Here is a 19488-nt window from a genome sequence, read left to right on the forward strand (position 1 = left end):
GTTAAATAACCTGAAAAGGGTCCATATGCCATGAAACAAAAACAACCTACCAATCAAAATTCAGGTTACTAAGTTTAACAAAATGCGCTTGAAGGTCGGAGATTACATCGGGCCAATGGCGTAGCAAGGGTGGGGGATGTCCGTGCCGGAGAGCGGTATTTTGAAAGGGTAAAAATAGAAAAAATAAATAAAAATTAAAAACTAACAAAAAACAATCTGAAATTTTATACCAAAATGAGTCTTTAAGTTTGTAAAAAAAAAAAAAAAAAAAAAAAATCGGAACTTTTGGAGGTATCGGAATCGGAAAAGTGTGTCCCTATTTTCCGATTTCAAAATCGATTATTTTAATTTTTAACTTAATTTTTCATTATTGGTACAAATGATAAATATTTATTGCTTTTTTTTTATAATTATCACTAAAACTAAAATACAATGTAAATTATTTTACTTGTAAAACAAACACTTTTTTGTTAATTTGCATACATTCAATAGGTAACCTTTCAAAGAAAGCAGTTGATTTACATGTTCCAAAAATATTGAAAAATTAAACAAAACATTTTTGTCAAGAAAAATACTTTCAAACATCACTGATAATTAAATGATGCAACGGAAAATTGGACTCTGCAAAATTAGCAACAGAAAATTATGTAATTTTGGAATTGTAGAAACAATTAAGCAACTACAGAATAAAAATTGGCTGAAAACGGATTTTGATCGTCCTATCGGGAAATATAATTTTAAATAGAAACTAAGCGCAACACCTCAAATACTATTTAAGTGGCTTTCTATTCGATAGTTTAAATATTGCTGAATTCCTTTCAAGTTTCGAACAGTCACGGAGTAGTTAAATTTTTTTTCTGAACTATTAACAAATTTTTATAAACGCTTTCGTATTTATGAATAAACCGAAATATATTATGATGAGTTAAATCTGGTTATAGGATTTTAATTTATTGCTTTTTTTTTATGTAATGATCGTAAAAATAATACAAGAAAAGTGTCCTTAGAACGCGCACCTAACTTAGAAAAATCGACTTATTTGCTTTTAAACAAGAGTAAATATGTAAACATATGCATATTTCTGTGAAAGGCACTTGGATCCTATTTAAAACTATATCGTCTTTAAGAATGGTCTTAAAATCTATCTTCAATTGACATTTATTCCATAGATGCTTAATTTACATACCTTGCCAAAATTAGTTCTCCGGTGTCTAATTTTCCTAAATTCAATTACATTAAGATAAAAACGTAAAAAAAAAAGTGATTTTAATGTTTTTGATTCATTTGGGATTTTATCTGTTTTGTTTTATTTAAATTAGATGGTGGGTTTTGTCCGATGTTCTTTTGTCCGATGTTCTTTTGTCCGGTGTGCTTTTGTGCGGGTTCCCCAACTAGCATTGGCAAAGTTTACAAGGAGTTATCAAAAAGTGTACTTACAAAAACAAACTTTAGATAATTTCAAAGAATTAGCCTCAGATAAATTGGACAGTAATAAAATTAATGAATTCAAACCTTTCGCATCTATATCCGACAACATGTATTGATTCATTTCTTTTTTGATTTCAGTTTATATATATGTATTTGTTCAAATGAATTGAGCATTAACAGGATTAGTAGATTCAAAACTTTTCACACTTATACGCGACAGCACGTGTTGGCTCATTTCCTCTTTGATTTCAATTTATGTGTCTATCTATTAAAACAAAATGTCTGAATGAGAGAAGACTTAGATGGCAATATAGAGCAATAAAATCTCAGGCGACTAATAAAAATTATTTTTGGTAAATACTATTTTTGATTCCGTTCGGCAATTTAGTTTTCAAGTTTTCCATGCGCACAAGAGGATGCACAAAAGACATTGAAAATTTGCCAATATAAGATGTAAGTGAACTTTAAAACCTATTTTAAAGACATTTAAAATGTGTTTCATGAATTGGAAATTAATTACTGACATATTTTTTTAATTTTTGTTTCATGTTTAAACTTTTATTTTAATGTAATGCGAAAGTTCGAATTGTTTCTTTTGTAAAAGTTAAATGCATTCTTTTACTAGGTAGAAGAGTTACTTGTCTTGCCTTTGGTAACATTTATTCGTTTTGTATTTATTTTTTCTCCCCCCCCCCTTTTGCTTTCTTAGATAGTCTGGAAAATCATCCATCAGGCGAGAAGAAATAAACAAAAAATAAATTTAAGAATTTAGAGTGGGGGTCATTTTCACTTGTAAATTTAATGTAAAATAAACCTCCATATTCGAGCTATTCTAGCGTTTTAGGGCAGTTAAGCAAAAAGTGTTTTTCTTGGAATATTTTTGTTGATTTTTCTATAGAAAAGTTGTTTTTTTCTGGAAAGTTGAATTTTTTAAATCCCCCACCCCCACCCGTAAATTAAAATTATTTTCAAAATTGAAAACTTCAGTGGCCACAATACAAATTGGACTAGATTTGAAGAAAATATAATAAAAAGTTTTACCATTCGATTTTTTATTCTACATGAACCTCAACTTTTGTGAGCGGTCATAAAAAAAAAGCATATAAATTATTTTTTTTTTTTTCTAAAAAAAATCTTAAGCCATCCATTCCTTGGGCAATATTGACTAAAGACGTGCGCAAGATGGCGGCCGCGGACGGATGTAAAAAAAAAAAATGGAACAGAACGCAAATTTTAGCGAAACGAAATTAGCGAGTCGACTGTACAGCCTAGTAAGAAAAAAAACAACAACATTAACTCGACTGCTGGTAACAATAACTAATAATAAGCGTGCTTGAATGTTTAACTACTCTGGTTATAAATATGTTAATAATGAAATGAAATTATTAAGAAATGTTTTTGTTGTTTTATCTAGACTGTAGTTTCACACAACATTTTAATAAACAAAAGATACCGTAAAAATTCAATTTCATCGTCAAAAAGAAAGTGCTTATGCAGAGAAATACCGTGCTATTTTTTTTTTTTTTTTTTTTTTTTTTTTTTGTAATAATATGTTTAATTTTTTCAGAATATTTTCGTGAATTTTCAAAAAAAAAGGTACAGTAATGAAGAGAATGAAGGATAGCAGTTCGGCAATCCGTAAAAAGCGAAAAACAAAAGAAGAAGAAGCAAAAGAGAATAAAGACACACTGTTGAATTTCATGGAAAAGACTTCTACGGCCGAAATGGCGGAAACGAAAGGTGAAAATAAGAAGTTGATATTGCTAACGTTGATACTCTTACTTCGGAAGTCGACATTGACAGTCGATACATCAAAAACTGTCAATGATGATGATGTGTGATAATGATGCGTGTGAAGTTGAAGAATTGGAAAGGCAATCACTCGTTGGCGTGAAAACATACGCTGCAACCGATTTTATAGATCTTGATCTAAGGCCTGTTGCGATTAACCATGAAATTCGCGCTATGCTTATCCGTGCAGCACCTCGATCATGAATTCAAGGAAGTAGCGCGACCAGGAACAAAAACAAAAGGCGACATTAGAAAGCTAACAAAAAACTGGTTCTATCGAGGTTTGCAGAACGGCGAGAAAAGTTTGCGAACAGGGATGGTGTATTCTACTTCTAGAGAAGCCTTATTTTGCTTCTGCTTGTCTGTTTCTAACTGGACTGTCGAGTTTTTTTCTGCTGATGTGGGTTTTATGAATTCGTAGAAATTAAGGCCAAAAGTATATGAACACGAAACTAGCACATCTCATGCTCAGGCGTTCCTCAACTGAAAGGAGCTAGAGATCCGACTTGCTGAAGGAAAGGTAATTGATAAAGTAAAGCAAAACTTGAGAAGGAAACTAAAAAGTGGCGTGAAATCCTAGCTAGATTGCTGGACATTATCAGGTTTCTCGCCAAGCATGATGATGAAAGAGATCAAGAAAACAAAGGGATTTTTTTTACAATTGGTAAATTTATTGGCCAAGTGTGTCCCTGTGCTCCGTGAACATTTGGTGAAAGTTAATCTGGGAAAGAAAATCACTACTTCTTATCTGTCACCAAAAATTCAAAATGAATTTCTGAGAATTTTGGCAAAGCAGGTGAGAAGGAAAATCATCGATCATATCAAGGAAAGCAAGTAATTTTGCATAATTTTTATAGCACTCCTGAGGTATCTCACAAGGACCAGATATGCGAGGTGTTGCGCGACATAAAAATTGACGAAAATGACGTAAAGGTGGAGGAGTCGTTTCTCCGCTCCATCGAGACAAAGAGTAAAAGCGCGGAGGAAATTTCTGAACTGATTTTGAGTGAACGATGGGATTCAGATTGGTGAATGTATTGGCCAGGAATTTGACAATGCAGCTGTTATGGCAGGCCACCGATCGTGTGTGCAGAAACGCATCTCCGAAATCAATCCAAAAGCTCTGTTTGTACCATGCACAAACCATTCACTAAATATGGCTTTTGTATATGCAGTTTCTGTAGCGGTTAACTCTGTTATATTATTTGACACACCGGTTATTCTCGTTCTTTTCTGCATCTACACATCGCTGGGACGTATTGATTCAGTTGACCGGTCTAAGTATCAAGTGGATTGTGGAAACTAGATCGAGTAGTCGAGCAGATGCTGTAAATGTTGTGGTAACAAAATTATTAGAAGTCATCTTTGCTTTAGAGCAGCTCACGGAAGAAGGAGAAAATGCAATCACAAGATCAGATGCATCTTTAATTCTCAGCTCGGTACTGTCGTTTCCGTTTCTTTTATTTTTTAACCTTCGGAAAACTATTCTCCTAGAAATCAATGATGCCCAGAAGTATCATCAAACAAAAGGGCTGTAGCAAAGTTCTGTCAGACTGACGGCGTTGAGAGATTGCCTTTTTCAGAATAGAGAAAAGATGGTGGACACTGCAACGGACGAGTAAAAAAAAAAAAAAAAAACAAGCAAAAAAAAAAAACAACTCTACTCTGAAATGGGGATAAGAATGGAACGTCGTGTCAGCGTAAAGAAACGAATGGATGGTGAAGGATTGACTGATGCAACGCTGGGGGTTGATATTGAGTTGGGACGGGAAATGCTGTCTGTAATAGACAGGTTGATTGAAGAAATATTTTGCAGATTTCAACAAGTTCACGACGTTTTTCTTACACCGTCAAATCTGTTTGATGATAATTATGATTATTAGCTTGATGAAGTTAACAAACATTGCCGAAAGGAAGAGATTACAGTATTTTGTGAAAGCTTCAGGAAGAGACAAAATCAATGGACTTCTTGACCTTTATAATTTCATACAGAGATACTACCTTGGAGATTCTGTTCCTAATATTGTGATCTTGCTGCGCATTTTCCTTGCCCGAGTTATTGGCGTTGCCAGCTGTGAGCAGTCTTTCTCGAAATTGAAGCTCGTAAAGGACTACTTTCGATCAACAATAAGCCACATAAGGCTTACAGACTTGACAATCCTCTCCATAGAGAGGGTACTTGTCAATGGAGTGAATTTTTTTATAGTTATTGATAACTTTACCGAAAACAAAAAAGCGCCAAAAGTTTGTTTGTAAATTTTCAACCAACTTGCGGCAGTTCTCTCATAAAAAATAAATTTATAGCATCATTTGCAATTTACAGATAAATTTATTAAAAAAAAAAATAAAACTATTTTTAAAAGGCTTTAAACATTAGTAACAACAACAAAAGTAAAAATAAAAATGATTTTATCATTCATAACATTTTCAGGTTTTCAAATGTTCTCATTTAAATCTATCATATTTGTTTGTGTAGCTAATTAATTTAACAATATTTTATAATTTGAATTATGCGCTTTTGTTTTGAAAAATATTTGGTTTCCTTTGTTTATGTATCCAGTCTGTATTTACTTATTTACCAATAATTTTAATAATACGTTTTTGTTTTGAAAAATCTTTGGTTTTCTTTGACGACGATTGTATATGTATAGGAGCACTATAATAAGAGGAAAGTCTAGAACTAAGTAGCAGCAGTCTAAAATTAGACCCTTGATTGTAGTTTCATGAAAATAAATATTTGGGGGGCTTTTTGGAATTTTGAAGGTTAACAGGTTATCAAATGGGTAAATATTCAGAACACCGACCACTCTAATTTGTTTTTTTAGGAGTAATCGAGGTCGCTGACAACGAATCTGATACTCAAACCGGGGGCAAATTTACCGTTTGCATGGTATTAACCCCTGAACCCACGAACTACTTTCCGCCATTTTACAGCTTCCGTTTACGCTACGCGCGTGCGCGGCAGCATAAACGACGGCTTGCTTCACCTAGCAAACTGCCTTCTCACATGGCGTACCAATTTTAAAATTAGCTGAAAAAGAAATAAAACAAAAGGAAAGCACTCCAAGTTGGGGAGTAGGGGGAGGGGGTAATTTAATTGTTTGTTTTTTTTTCCTGGGACATAGAATTTTCAAATTTTCAAAAAGTACATTATAGGACTTTTTGGGTGGAAAAAAATTACGGACTAACATTTTTTAATGACTTACAATTAAAGAAAAGTACAACAAATTGGGGGACCCTTTTTTTTTTTTTTGTCTCACGTAGTTTTTAATGCGATTTACAAAAACATAAGCACCAAACATTTTTAATGTTTTTCGTTCTTTTTTTTTGCGGGAGGGGGATTCAATTATAGAACTTATTTACCCCCCGCCCCCGCCCGTGCCCCCAATGTAAACAGTAAAATCTTCGAAAAATGTTAAATGGTGTTCATATCGGTAAATGTCGGTGCGTTGCTTTTTTAAATTTTGAAAATTTTATGTTCCAGGAAAAAACAACAACAACAATTAAATTACCTCCCCCCTCTCCCCAACTTGGAGTGCTTTCCTTTTCTTGCTTTATTTCTTTTTCATCTAATTTTAAATTTTCCACGGAAGATTGGTACGAGAAGGCAGTTTGCTAGGTGAAGCAAGCCGGCGTTTATGTTGCCGCACGCGCGTAGCATAAACGGAAGCTGTAAAATGGCGGAAAGTAGTTCGTGGGTTCAGGGGTTAATACCATGCAAACGGTAAATTTGCCCCCGGTTTGAGTATTAGATTCGTTGTCAGCGACCTCGATTACCTCTACACAACCAAATTAGAGTGGTCGGTGTTCTGTTGTAACGTATCTGCATATTTACCATCAAGTAAGTGAGTGGGGGGGGGGCAAATCTTTCGATCGCCCAGGCGGCAAAAACAGCTGCTACACCAACACCACTGGATCGGCCGAATCATTATAAAATAAGAATTAAGATGAAAAGTTCAATTATTCCCACTATCACTCCACATCTAAAAAAAAAAAAAAGAAAATCTGAAAAATTTATTTTTTGTTCTTCTACAGAATTTGAACCGATTTTTTTTTTTTTAAGATTAAGTTCGGTTCAAATTTTATAGAAGCACCCAATCTTATTGTGTTTTGAAAATAGAATACCTGTATTTGCATTAATATGTATTAGCAAATTAAAAAAAATATCTGTATACATTATTTTATACACACACACAGCTTAAATTATCCTCATGTGCTGAATACTTAAGAATTCGGCACATGATTACTATTTAAGGTTTGTGTGTGTGTATGTATATATATATATATATATATATATATATATATATATTTCCGTGTTATATATATATATATATATATATATATATATATGTATATATATATATATATATATATATATATTTCCGTGTTATATATATATATATATATATATATATATATATATATATATATATATATATATATATAACACGGAAATTACATAATTGTTATTTTTTATGTTATTGCTCTGTTTACCACATTGAGCTCTCATACCCGGATTTCCTCCTGGAATTATTCCATTATAACACTCTCTCTCTCTCTCTCTCTCTCTCTATATATATATATATATATATATATATATATATATATATATATATATATATATATACACACACAACACACACACACACACATACATACATGCATACATACATACATACATATTGGGTTCTATTGTTAAAAGATTTTGGCAAAAACCAAACTGGTTCGCTACGAATACCGAACTATCCAATTCCAAACCTTATAAAACTAAACGAAACGAAACTTATTTCATATAGCATTCTGTATTATTATTATTATTATTATTATTATTATTATTATTATTATTATTGAAATCACTTGAGAAATTTAAATTTAGGATAAGATAAAATACAATAAAAATATTAATAAATATACTCTCTCAATTTTAATTTGTTTTAGAAAAGAAAATTCTCTAGTTTTTCTACACGTTCACGTTCAAACAAAAGTTTGAGTTGGTTTGTCCGGGTTCGTCATCAAGTCATCACCAATGCAAACCTTTTATATTATAAAAAAATGTCTCGATTAGTTACCATAAACCTTACGCTCAAAGATGGAAGATCAATCATGGTTTCTGTAGACGAAGATAAGGTTGACAGGTTCAGCAATGGTAAGTTTTCATACGAGTTTTATGTTTGAAATTCGTTGATTTTTGGCGGAGGGTAAACGGTTTAGATGACAAGTGTGTTATGGCAAACGTTCGTTTGAACCGTTAAACCTTTATTCTGGAATAAAGGTTCGTTATTCTGTTAAGTTTTATAATGTAGTTTTATAACATCGGAAAAGAAAGAAATGTATTCTTAAATTATTCCGGTTTATGCATCGGTCGTTTCCTTAGACAAGACAAAAATAATTATCTTTTATTTAGCAGATAAAATCTAAAATGTATGTATTTTTTTAAAGTTTTCATTTAAAATTAAGCGCGCTTTGTTATCTTGGTAATAAACACAATACCCCCCCCCCAAAAAAAAACGCACAAATTTATATTTTAATACAAATAAAATTCCGCTAAACAAGAAAATGAAAAACATTATTTAAATAGTATTATTGTAGATTAACACCCTCCGCTAAATCACTCCGTCTAAAAATTACATTTTTGTAATTTTAGGCGATTACGTGTGAAAACTCTGAAAAATTTACCGAAAAGAAAAAAAAACTTAGAACTTGGATTGGGGGATCAGTTTCGTGTAAAAATTACGATAAAATGATTCCCTCATTCCAGACAATAAGGTAATTTTTTGAGGTTATTATTTATAATGATTATTATTTTTTTAAATCATTGCTTGCGAATGTCGTTTGAAGTAAAAACAAATATTTAAATTTTCTGTTTTATTTGGTGCTTATACAGAATTTGAACTTAGCCAAACAACAAACTAAACTGACTTTTGTCGAACTAAAACCTAGAACTTAGATTAGGGTTAAAAAAAAAAAGATTAGATTTAATTTTTGTAAATTATTTATTTAATGTTGAATATGACTGGTTTATGCAAAATAGAGAAATAATTTTTAAATTTAAATTTTGTATCATTTTTAGCTTACTCTTAAGTTATTCGACAAACGTGCAGTTTTTCAGTTTAAGTTTATAATTTTAAAATCTTTCAAAAAATATAAACGTTTTATTACTTTTTTCAAGTTGGTGCAAACCGAAAAATATGAAATGTGACTAGACATTATTCAACAAAACAGTAAACACCTGTTTAAATGGGTTTTAACTAATAAAATATAAATCACGATTTTTAATGCAAAATAAGTTATCTAAAAATGATGCTGAAACCCATTTCAGTAAGAAGTGATATATTAGAAAATTATTCTAAAAAAGTAACAAAACAATATCATGATGTATTCATTTTATGTTTCAAAGGTTCATCTCTCTCTCCCATGTTTTTAATCTCCTTTCTCCATATACTGAATTCAAACTTTTTACACCGAATTGACAGTAAGCATAAACTTTATTATCGTCGGTACTCATGCAGAGAGTGATCCGTGCTGAAATAATAACGTTATTTTAAAAGCCATTCTTAACATGGGGAGGGGGGGATGTTTTGTACCTATTCTGTACTTTAACCTTACAATTGAATAAAAAACATATAATAAAACTTTAATTAAACTTAGAAATACGATTTAAAAAATAGACGGATCACTCTCTGCATTAGCACCTTATCGTCTAAACAAGTACAAGTGATATCGATTTGTGTTAAAATAAAACCATTTTATCAAATACGTTTTCGTATCTCTATAAGTGTAAAAACATGGCTTCGTTTATAGTTTCACAAACCAACAAACCTTACATCGGGTTTTTATTCCGAAAACCTATTCGTGTTCGTTTTTTATCAACCTACGCCCTAATGTTTCTACAGAAAACATTATTCCGTTATTCCGATTCATACGATTCGGCATTTGAACTACTACTACTACCAAACCAGTTTTCGCAAGTTTAATACTTGCCTCTTTCGTATGTTTGCGTCCGTATCGCTCGTCAAAATTAACTCCCCTCCCTTAAAATATTATAAAATAGATCCGTTTTAAAACAAACAAACAAAACATGGAGTTTATTGTTGGTTTTTAATTAGCAATGAAGAGAAAACAATGATGACCTCATCTTTTTTCTTTTTCATTTTTCTTTTTTTGTGTATTTTTAACTGTGCTAAGAGTTACAGCAGTTTCACTTTTCTTTCACGGAGTGAGAGAGGAAGAAGAGGAGGATGGAGTAGTTCAGCAGCAGCTGTTGTTGGTTAAAACTGAAAAACACACGAACGGTCGTAGCAAATAAGTTTCTCCCAAAAAAAAGAAACGGAACATATTATAACATTTTTAACAATCACATGGGGGGGGGGGGGGTAAGTATATATGTTACCTCGCTATTTTAAAAAAATAATATTTTAAAATCAAATTCAATTTTTAGGATATATGTATTAAATTGTTAGGTGAAAGTACAGACTACAAAATACTCCCCCTCTTCATGTTAGGAATGGATTTCTAAAATAACTTTATCATTTTAGCGCGGTAGCATAGATCCATAAGTACCTTTTTTTTCTTCTTCTATTTTATTTACATTAATAATAGGAAAACTGGTCAATGAATGCACCCTGGTTGTCCCACTAAAGACTTATCTGCAAAGCGTGTTTATTCCGAAAGCCGTTCTTAATATGGGGGGTTTATTCCAAAAGCCGTTCTTAACACGAGGAGGTTGGGGGTGTTTATTCCAAAAGCCATTCTTAACACGAGGAGGTTGTAGGTGTTTATTCCGAAAGCCGTTCTTAACACGAGGAGGTTGGAGGTGTTTATTCCGAAAGCCGTTCTTAACACGAGGAGGTTGGAAGTGTTTATTCCGAAAGCCGTTCTTAACACGAGAAGGTTGGGGGGGTGTTTATTCCGAAAGCCGTTCTTAACACGAGGAGGTTGGCGGTGTTTATACCGAAAGCTGTTCTTAACACGAGGAGGTTGGGGGTAAAACCTCTAAAAAGCAACTCTTTGCAAGTCTTCAGTGGAACCATTGGCCACATTGACCGGAAAACCTCTAAAAAAAATTTAATATATTCTGTTTTATTATTCAATATCTTAAATAAATCAATAACCTCTTCCCTTTTTTTTTTTTTTTTTTTTTTTTTTTTAATAAATAATAAATTTTATAATAAAAATAATAAATTTGTTTTTCTTTTCTTTTTTTTTGTTGTTATCGTATATGCTCTTAAAAAATGTTTGATTCTCGTCCAAAATTATTTTTATATTAAAAAAACAAGATATAAAGAAAAATCTGTATGACGTACGTATCAATGACGAAACCAAAATATATTCCAAAAATCACGTAAAGTGAAGTAATTTTATTTTTTTACAAAGAAAATCATTTTAAGCGATTGATGGGAATTCGTAGGTGTTACAACATAAATCCATTGTTGAGTTATCTCCCTTTGCTTCTTGAATTTTTTTTTCAAAATGACGGGCGAGACAATCACTCCCTGCATAGTCATAACATGTGATTTTCTTATTTAAGATTACTTGATTGATTTATATAATTTTTGGAATATGATATTTTCGTTTCATCATGGCTACATACATCATGCAGAATTTTCTCTATTTTTGTTGAGTAATATATAAGGGGAATTCAAGCAGCAGATGTTCATATTTAAAAAATGTTTAAAAGTTCCTGGTACTCTGTTTTCCCACAAGTATAAAGTTAGACACATGGTTTGTTTTGAATGTGAAAAAAATCCAACTTTTCCCAAAAGCCGTACTAATGTTGGTTTATAGTCGTGTTTACATCATGGGTTCAAGTCGTGAAAGGAGCAATATATTTCGAGATTTTATTAGTTAAGTATTTTTATATCTACCAGTTTATAGTGATAAGACAATGCCATAATATTTGACACCATTCTATTTTAGTATACTATTCAAATAGTCATGCTAATAAATGCGCTGCCTAGCGTCGAATGTTAACAAAAGGGATAGACAATTTCCATTCATATCAAGTCGGAAATGACTCGGGGAAATTTAGCCGATTTACTCAAGAATTACAGACGTTAACTTTGTCAACTGAAATTCTACCTTTACTTCAGTAAGTGAGAGGGGAATCTATCGCCATACTTTCCTTAATCACTGTCATTAATCAGGATGCTGGAAGTAAAGGTTTTACTGGGCTGACAGGATCTGCCTGATAGTCAGAGACCGGAACCTTGGACTAAGCACTAAGGAAGCTGTCCTATCAGCAGGTGCAAAATACTGGGGCTGCTGTATTGCCATTTGGTGAATGGATTCTGGACCATTCAGTGACTTCTGGTGGAGCTTCTTGATACCATATTAGTGGATAACTGTTATCGCTTTACCTTATCATGGTCTAAAACAAAATATTTCTTCACTTCTTTTTCTCCCTTACTTTTCCTCTTTGCCCTGCTCTAACCAAGTCTGTTGACCAATTCCACAAATCTTAAAACTCCATCATGAAAAGTCTCCAGAAAGAATACACGATTAAACCCAGACCCCCTAACATCCAATGTAGACCCCCCCCTCCCCACCACTACCATGTCTCCTTCTTCAACATCAAGGGTCTACATTCCAACCTTCCAGAGGTTGAAATCCCAATTACAAGAGACCAAACCAGACTTATTCTTCCTAAGCGAAACTGACATTGGGCTGACTATTTGCCTAGATAAGTTTATAATTAAAAGATATTATAATTAAACATCCAAATCTGACCCCCAAGATTGCCGTGGATGTGGAATATGTGCCTATATTAGAGATGGCTTTCCATGTGATAAGGACATCTTCAGAGAAGACCCTAAGTTTCCCTATATGTGCTTTCGGATTGCACTTGCTCACACTACTGCATTTATATTGGCCCTCTATTGCCCCCATAACAGTGAAGTTACTAAGTTACTATCTTTAAAAGTATATCTGAGAAAATTGACAACATCCTGTTTGTTCATCCTTCGGCTAACATTCACGTCTGTGGAGACTTCAATGTTCACAATGTGGAATAACTCAAACAAGACAGATAATGAGGCAGGTCTGTCACAATCTCTCCATTGCTTATGACCTAACTCAGATTGTTCACAAACCCACCCATGTGCCCGACACTGATGGTCAATATGCAAGTCTCCTAGACATTTTTCTCACAACTTGCCCTGAGCTATGTTCATCTTCCATTTTGTCCCCACTGGGATTTTCCGACCACTCAATTGTCTCCATTTAAGATAAAAACAAAATTTAATAAGTCCTCCAACATACCTCTCCATCGTATAGTATATCGATACTTTATGGCTGACTTGGAGAGCTTTCATACATTTATATCAGATCTATCTCTGCATTCCATGTTTAAAAAGAATGTGTCCTCCATAGTATCAGACCTGACCGAATGGTTAATGGTAGGTATAGACCACTTCATACCCTCCAAAAAATTCCAACAAAAACCTAACAACCAGCTGTGATTTTCTGCAGAATGTGCTGCTGCTATTGCGCACAAATCACTATTTCTATTGCTTCCGACATAATAGATGCACTCAGACTAAAGCCGCCTTCAGGACTGCCAGCAACCACTCTAAAAGAGTAATAAAGAACATGAGAATTGTATGCTCAGTCTGTCACATATAAAGTAGTTGAGCAGTGGCTTGGTTTTCATCAATTTTGGCAAATAACAAACAGGATCCTGAATAGAAGTGTGTGCTCTATCCCAACCATCATCAATGGACCTAAGATAATCTCGTCAGTATCAAACAATACCAAACTCTTTGCCAAAAACTTTGCAGCTAATTCTGCTCTATGCGATCAGGGCCACCAACCCCCTGTATCTCCTCCTGTCTCTGAAAACATGCTATGCGACATACCAATATTTGTGGGTGATGTTGCCAAGATAATCAAAACTCTTGACTCCAGTAAAGCAACTGACTCTGATGGCATTCCTATTATAGTGTTCAAAAAGCTTCAACCAGAACTAGCTCCACTACTTACAAAGCTGTTTAAGTATTGTCTTAAGAATTGCTTCCTAACACCTCTGGAAACCTCATCAATATATCTCATATTTAAAAATTCAGGTCATCAGTCATCTCTCTTTCAATACAGACCAATCAGTCTCCTGTGTGTCATGAGTAAGTTTCTGGAATCTAAATAGAGAAGTAGTCAACCACCTCAGCAAAAAATAATCTCCTCAGTTACATGCAATATGGTGTCCATTCTGCTAGATCTACAGCAGATGTGCTAATGTTTTTATCTCCTAGGATTAGCGAATCTCTTCTTTCTAGGGCAATTGCCCTTGACATATCAAAGGCTTTTGATAGGGTATGGCATGAACGTCTACTTCACAAAATCTCCACTACAGTATAGCTGGAAATGTCTTTTCAATTATTAAATCATTTCTCTCTGATAGGTTCATAAGAGTCGTAATTGATGGGCAGAAATCAGAAGCTGACAGTATTAATTCTGGAGTCCCTCAGAGTTCAATCCTGGGCCCAACTCTCTTCTTGATCTACATCAATGATCTTCCAAATCATATCCTAAGATCATTTGTAGACATTTATGCTGAGGAGAAGTGCACACCAGTGGAATTCTCTTCCGTTTGCCTGTTTCCCACCTGACTACAACTTGGATGTCTTCAAGTCCAACATATACAAATTTCTGATGAACCACCCCTTTAAGTAAGACACTTTATCAAATCTCCAATACTAACGATTACTATGATACTATCCCATTGATTACTGTACATGCAATAACCCTTATCCCTGAGTGGCTTCCGGCCTTGGTAAGTGGTGACTACCATGTAAAAAAAAAAAAATGACACTACTGATAGCAACACTTCAAAGGCTGTAAACAACCAAGTTGTCTCTGATTCTCTCTCCTCTGATCTTGATCAACTGGTGCAATGGGGAAAAAGATGGTTAGTTAATTTTAATGCATCTAAAACCAAGCTTCTATTTTTCCATCATCAACACACTGATCCTGTCTGGCATCAATTGAAATGCATGGCTCTCGTCTTGGGGAGGCTTCATCTTTTGACAAGCTTCTAGGTCTGACCTTTACTCATGCTCTGAGAGGGAACACATATATCAAATCCATTGCCAAAGCTGCTGGAAAAAATGGTGGGGTCGTTCTACTGTTCCAGTAGATATCTCTCTGCTGATTCAATTCTCTACATGTATAAGAGCCACATGCGTCCAAGGATGGAGTACTGTTGCCACATTTGGGCAGGAATTGCTAGAAGCAGCTTATCCTGCCTTGATAAGAGTTTAAAATAGACTTTGTAGCCTAGTGACGGATGCCCTTTTCTCATCTATGCAACCTCTTTCCCACTGAAGAGATATTGCGAGCCTATCTCTACTTTGTTATTTTCATAACAAGTGCTCGTCTGAGCTCCAGTCTATGGTTCCCCTTCACCAAACTTTCATAAAAAACACTTGTCTAGCTGATCACTACTAATAATTTCCTCTACTCTGTATTTGTGCCTACACCTAAACGTAGATTCCATGAACTAAGCTTCTTTCTTAGAACTTCACGCCTGTGGAACTCTGTTCTGTTTTCCTGCTTTCCAACTAGCTACAATATGGTTGTCTTCAAGTCCAACATGAACAAGTTCTTGATGAGCTGTCCACTTAAGTAATCAAATTTACCTAATTTCCAACACAACATTTTCCCATTTACTACTGTACACTCATTAACCCTTATCCTTAAGTAGCCTCCTGGCCTTGATAAATGGTGACTCCTTTGTAAAAAAAAAAAAAAAGAAAAAAAAGGTGTTTCTACAAGCATCCACGTTTGTAAATTTTAGTATTTCTGCAGTTTATGGAGGGTGCTATTTTTTTTTCTTTAAGATTTTCAAATTAAATTAAATTTTTACTGTATCTTTTGTTTATAAAACTGTTAGGTTAGCCCCCTTCCCATGTTAAGATTTCCCTAGCTTTCTCCCACTGCAAGAACTTAGACACCAGGATCAGAAAGTAGGATTTAGAAGTTTGTGCCCCAGAGGAAAAGCACTCTGACCTGCAAAAAGTGCCTGGGCAGCCCCGTCGGCATTCCCCGGTGAGAGCGCCTCAGGCGATTAACAATAAACCAACCTCTTCTTAAAGAAAAAAGGCAAAGCCTGGGAGAGGAGACCGCCTAGAACTGCACAGAACAAAATCCCTACTGAAAAATCAATAGGGATCAGGTCATTACAGGAATGATTTAGTCTCTGTTGATTTTGGAGGTCAAAGATTAAAATCCCTAGCCCTCTTCCCATGTTAAGAATGGATTTCTAAATAATGACATTATTTCAGCATAGTTTGTAAACTGTAGAAATAAGTTTTGAATGACTTTCTAAAATCTTGCAAAAAATTTGAATTATTTGGAGTTTCCTTCAATATTTTTTTTTAATTTTCAAAATATTAATATTGTTTTATTTATCCAGATTTCATGTATATTATTATAATCGTGATTTAAAAAGTAAAAAAAAAGTATTTGGGTGCCATCAGCTAGAATCGAAACCAGAAGTAAAACTGTAGCATTCAAAGCTTGTAATGTTACCACTGTACCAACGTGATACGCATATAAACTGATTAAAAATTAAAAAAGTAAGATGAATGTACAAAATGTATAACAATTTTTTTCAACTGCACAGAACTCCAAGCATCTAGTGAGAATCAAATTCATGACATCAAGTGGCATTGATGGTGTTTATCGTTGACCCTCCAAAGAAAACTTTGAAGGAGTATTTGAAGAATTTGTCTTCAAGATTCTTGACTCTGCACCAGATCCAATTAGAAGTAGGAGGGCATATAGACTTCCCATGTCTTTGTACAATGAGCTGCAAAATCCCTGATTCCTACAAATCCCAATACTTTTTAGAGTATGCTTGCTACCAACTCCCAAGGTGGTTGATAATGATTCACAGTTTATATTTTTCAGTTACGATGTTCACTTCAAAGTCATCTATAAAAGTAAAAATATTTACACTTCTGCAACTTTTAATGATGGAATATACTTTAATGTGCTTGAAAATATAATTACAATCTATACAAAATTGCCTTTTATTTGCTTTGCTACAAGCCATATTTTGTTATTGTTAATACTTATTAGAAATTTTATTTTCCTCTTTCTCTGTTTACGTCCTCTTCCTTTTTCCCTACTATTAGTGTCTTTCTACTCTCTCCATCCCCTTCCTTTCCCCCCTCTAATTGGCGTATTTTCTTCTCTCTTTCTCCTCTTCTTTTCTCCCCCTCTCTTTGTGTATCTGGTGCTACTACTTCTTGCTGTGTCACGTGGGATTCGATTGGCTAAAACATTGAGCGCGCTATTTTAAAAAGAGTGAAACCAGCAGAAGCTGGGGAAGGAAAAAAAAACGCCAGAGACTGGCAGGATACTAAAAGCACCAGAGCGGTGTTAGGCTTTGAAAGCACCAGAGCGGTGTTGCGTCAAACTGAATTACACCAGAGCGGTGTTGCAGTGAACTGAAAGAACCAGAGCGGTTTTGCGACCTTTGAATTACACCAGAGCGGTGTCGCGACGTTTGCAATACAAGAAGAAAGTAATATTAACCATCGAGATTATTAAACTTACCAAACAAATCCTGAATGGAATCGAAATCAGATAAAATTATAAATTCGAGAAACAAGCAAAACAAAGTCTGTTTTCAATTTCCCATGACAACAGTTGGAATTACTGTTTTATTCGATAAAATAGTATCTATACACTATTTCCGAATGAATATTAATTCGATATTAAATAACCTAAGAAAGGGTTGATATGTTGTGGAAAAAAAAGCAAAGTAAAAGAAATAAATTTGGTAACGGATCTTCCATCGATTTATTTCTAGTGGTGAGAAGTCAGATAAACTCAATTGGAAGCTGCTAATGATTTATGCATCTCAATTCTGCATTGAATAACAAAAAAAAAAGTAAGAAGTGTTGGCGTGTTCCAACTACGCTGAATTTTTTTTTTGTACAAGAATAATTGTTAAAAGAATTCTTAAGAACCGCCAGAAGGACTGATTTGGCAGCCCAGTCGAACTATACATTTCCTTTTCTATCATTCTTTCCTTTTCTCTTTTTCTTTTTGATAAAATTTTATACCAGTTTACGTTGATCTCTTTATTTTTTTATTATATTTCTTTTATAACTTTTAGTCTCGTGCAGCGGGATAAAATTTGTTGAACGTAACGATAAAATTTCCGTTACTCTGCCAATACTACATGTCTTATGCACTACTGGTAGTATTCCTACCCGGAATGGTTTTTTACACCGGTCTTACTAAGATTTATGTAAAGCCATTTTTTTTTCTTCTTAAACCCAAAGTTTAGTTGTTTCTTTAAATATTTCTCTATACGTAATTATTGCTAATTATTTTATCCAAATTCTATAAAAAGCATGTTCACCTGACTGTGGCTGTTTTATCCCTCTATTTTCGTTCTACATTCTGCCTTATTGAGTGGCCATCTTGTCTTGTTCAGTTTCGGGTTATGGCGAACTTTTAAGACGTTTGTCTTTAAAAAAGAGGTCTTTGTTTCTGATCTTTTTTCCTGAACAGATCGCTATTGCATCGTTTTCTCACCGTTCTGCTTAGATTTATTTAGTTAACATGGCAACTGTTTCTGTGGACTTCTTGTTAAAGTAACTGAAGTATACCCGAGAGAAAATATTATTTATATTTGAGTTTCTAGGAGATTCAAAGGAAATTGATGATTCCAGATATGTATTGTATAAGACCCTAGTAAATGAGCAATTGGCATCGGTGGACCTTCTTGAAGAGAAGTTGACCAATGTCTACCTGGAAGAAAATATCCAGGATAAGATAGTGGAAGCTTTCAACAAAGAGAGCTCAATATTCAAATTACAGACTCTAGAGAAATTGGCAGGACTTTCTCCTATTAAGTTAAATGGTGACTCCTGTCTTAAGTCTTTAAAAAAGGACAAAGGGATTAATTTGACCCCGAAAATTGAATGTCCTAAATTCCACGATCAGGACTTGGAATCTAACAAATTAGCCTTCTTGAACTTTCATAGGGTGTTCTTGAATTGTGTTTCTAATTTGGACAACGATGCGTTGAAGCTGGTGGTATTAAAAAAACACTTATCGGGTTACGTGTTCCAACTGATAAAGCGTCTTTCTGTATCGGATGAGAATTATTCTGTAGCTATAGATCTAATATGCAAAGAATTTCTAGATGAAAACTGTATAGTAGAGTCTATCTTCTCTTCCTGGTTAGACGTGGACTGTCTATACGGCAGTTCTCCAGTGAAAAAATACTTGAATGATGTGAAAACTCAAGTACATGAG

General features: G+C 33.9%; 1 protein-coding gene across 1 annotated transcript in view; it reads left to right on the forward strand.

Annotated features, from left to right (window-relative positions):
• The first annotated feature begins 8173 nt into the window (after positions 1 to 8173).
• Positions 8174 to 19488, forward strand: part of LOC145239783 (uncharacterized) — a 63622-nt gene continuing 52307 nt past the window's right edge. The window contains exon 1 of the mRNA XM_080103280.1: positions 8174 to 8365. Within this exon, the coding sequence (XP_079959406.1) occupies positions 8272 to 8365 (94 nt within the window). The 5' untranslated portion in view covers positions 8174 to 8271. The remainder of the gene's footprint in view (positions 8366 to 19488) is intronic.

The sequence above is a fragment of the Euprymna scolopes genome, chromosome 19 (genome assembly GCF_053919585.1).
Source record: "Euprymna scolopes isolate OS-2025 chromosome 19, ASM5391958v1, whole genome shotgun sequence".
NCBI classification, from domain to species: Eukaryota; Metazoa; Mollusca; class Cephalopoda; order Sepiida; family Sepiolidae; genus Euprymna; species Euprymna scolopes.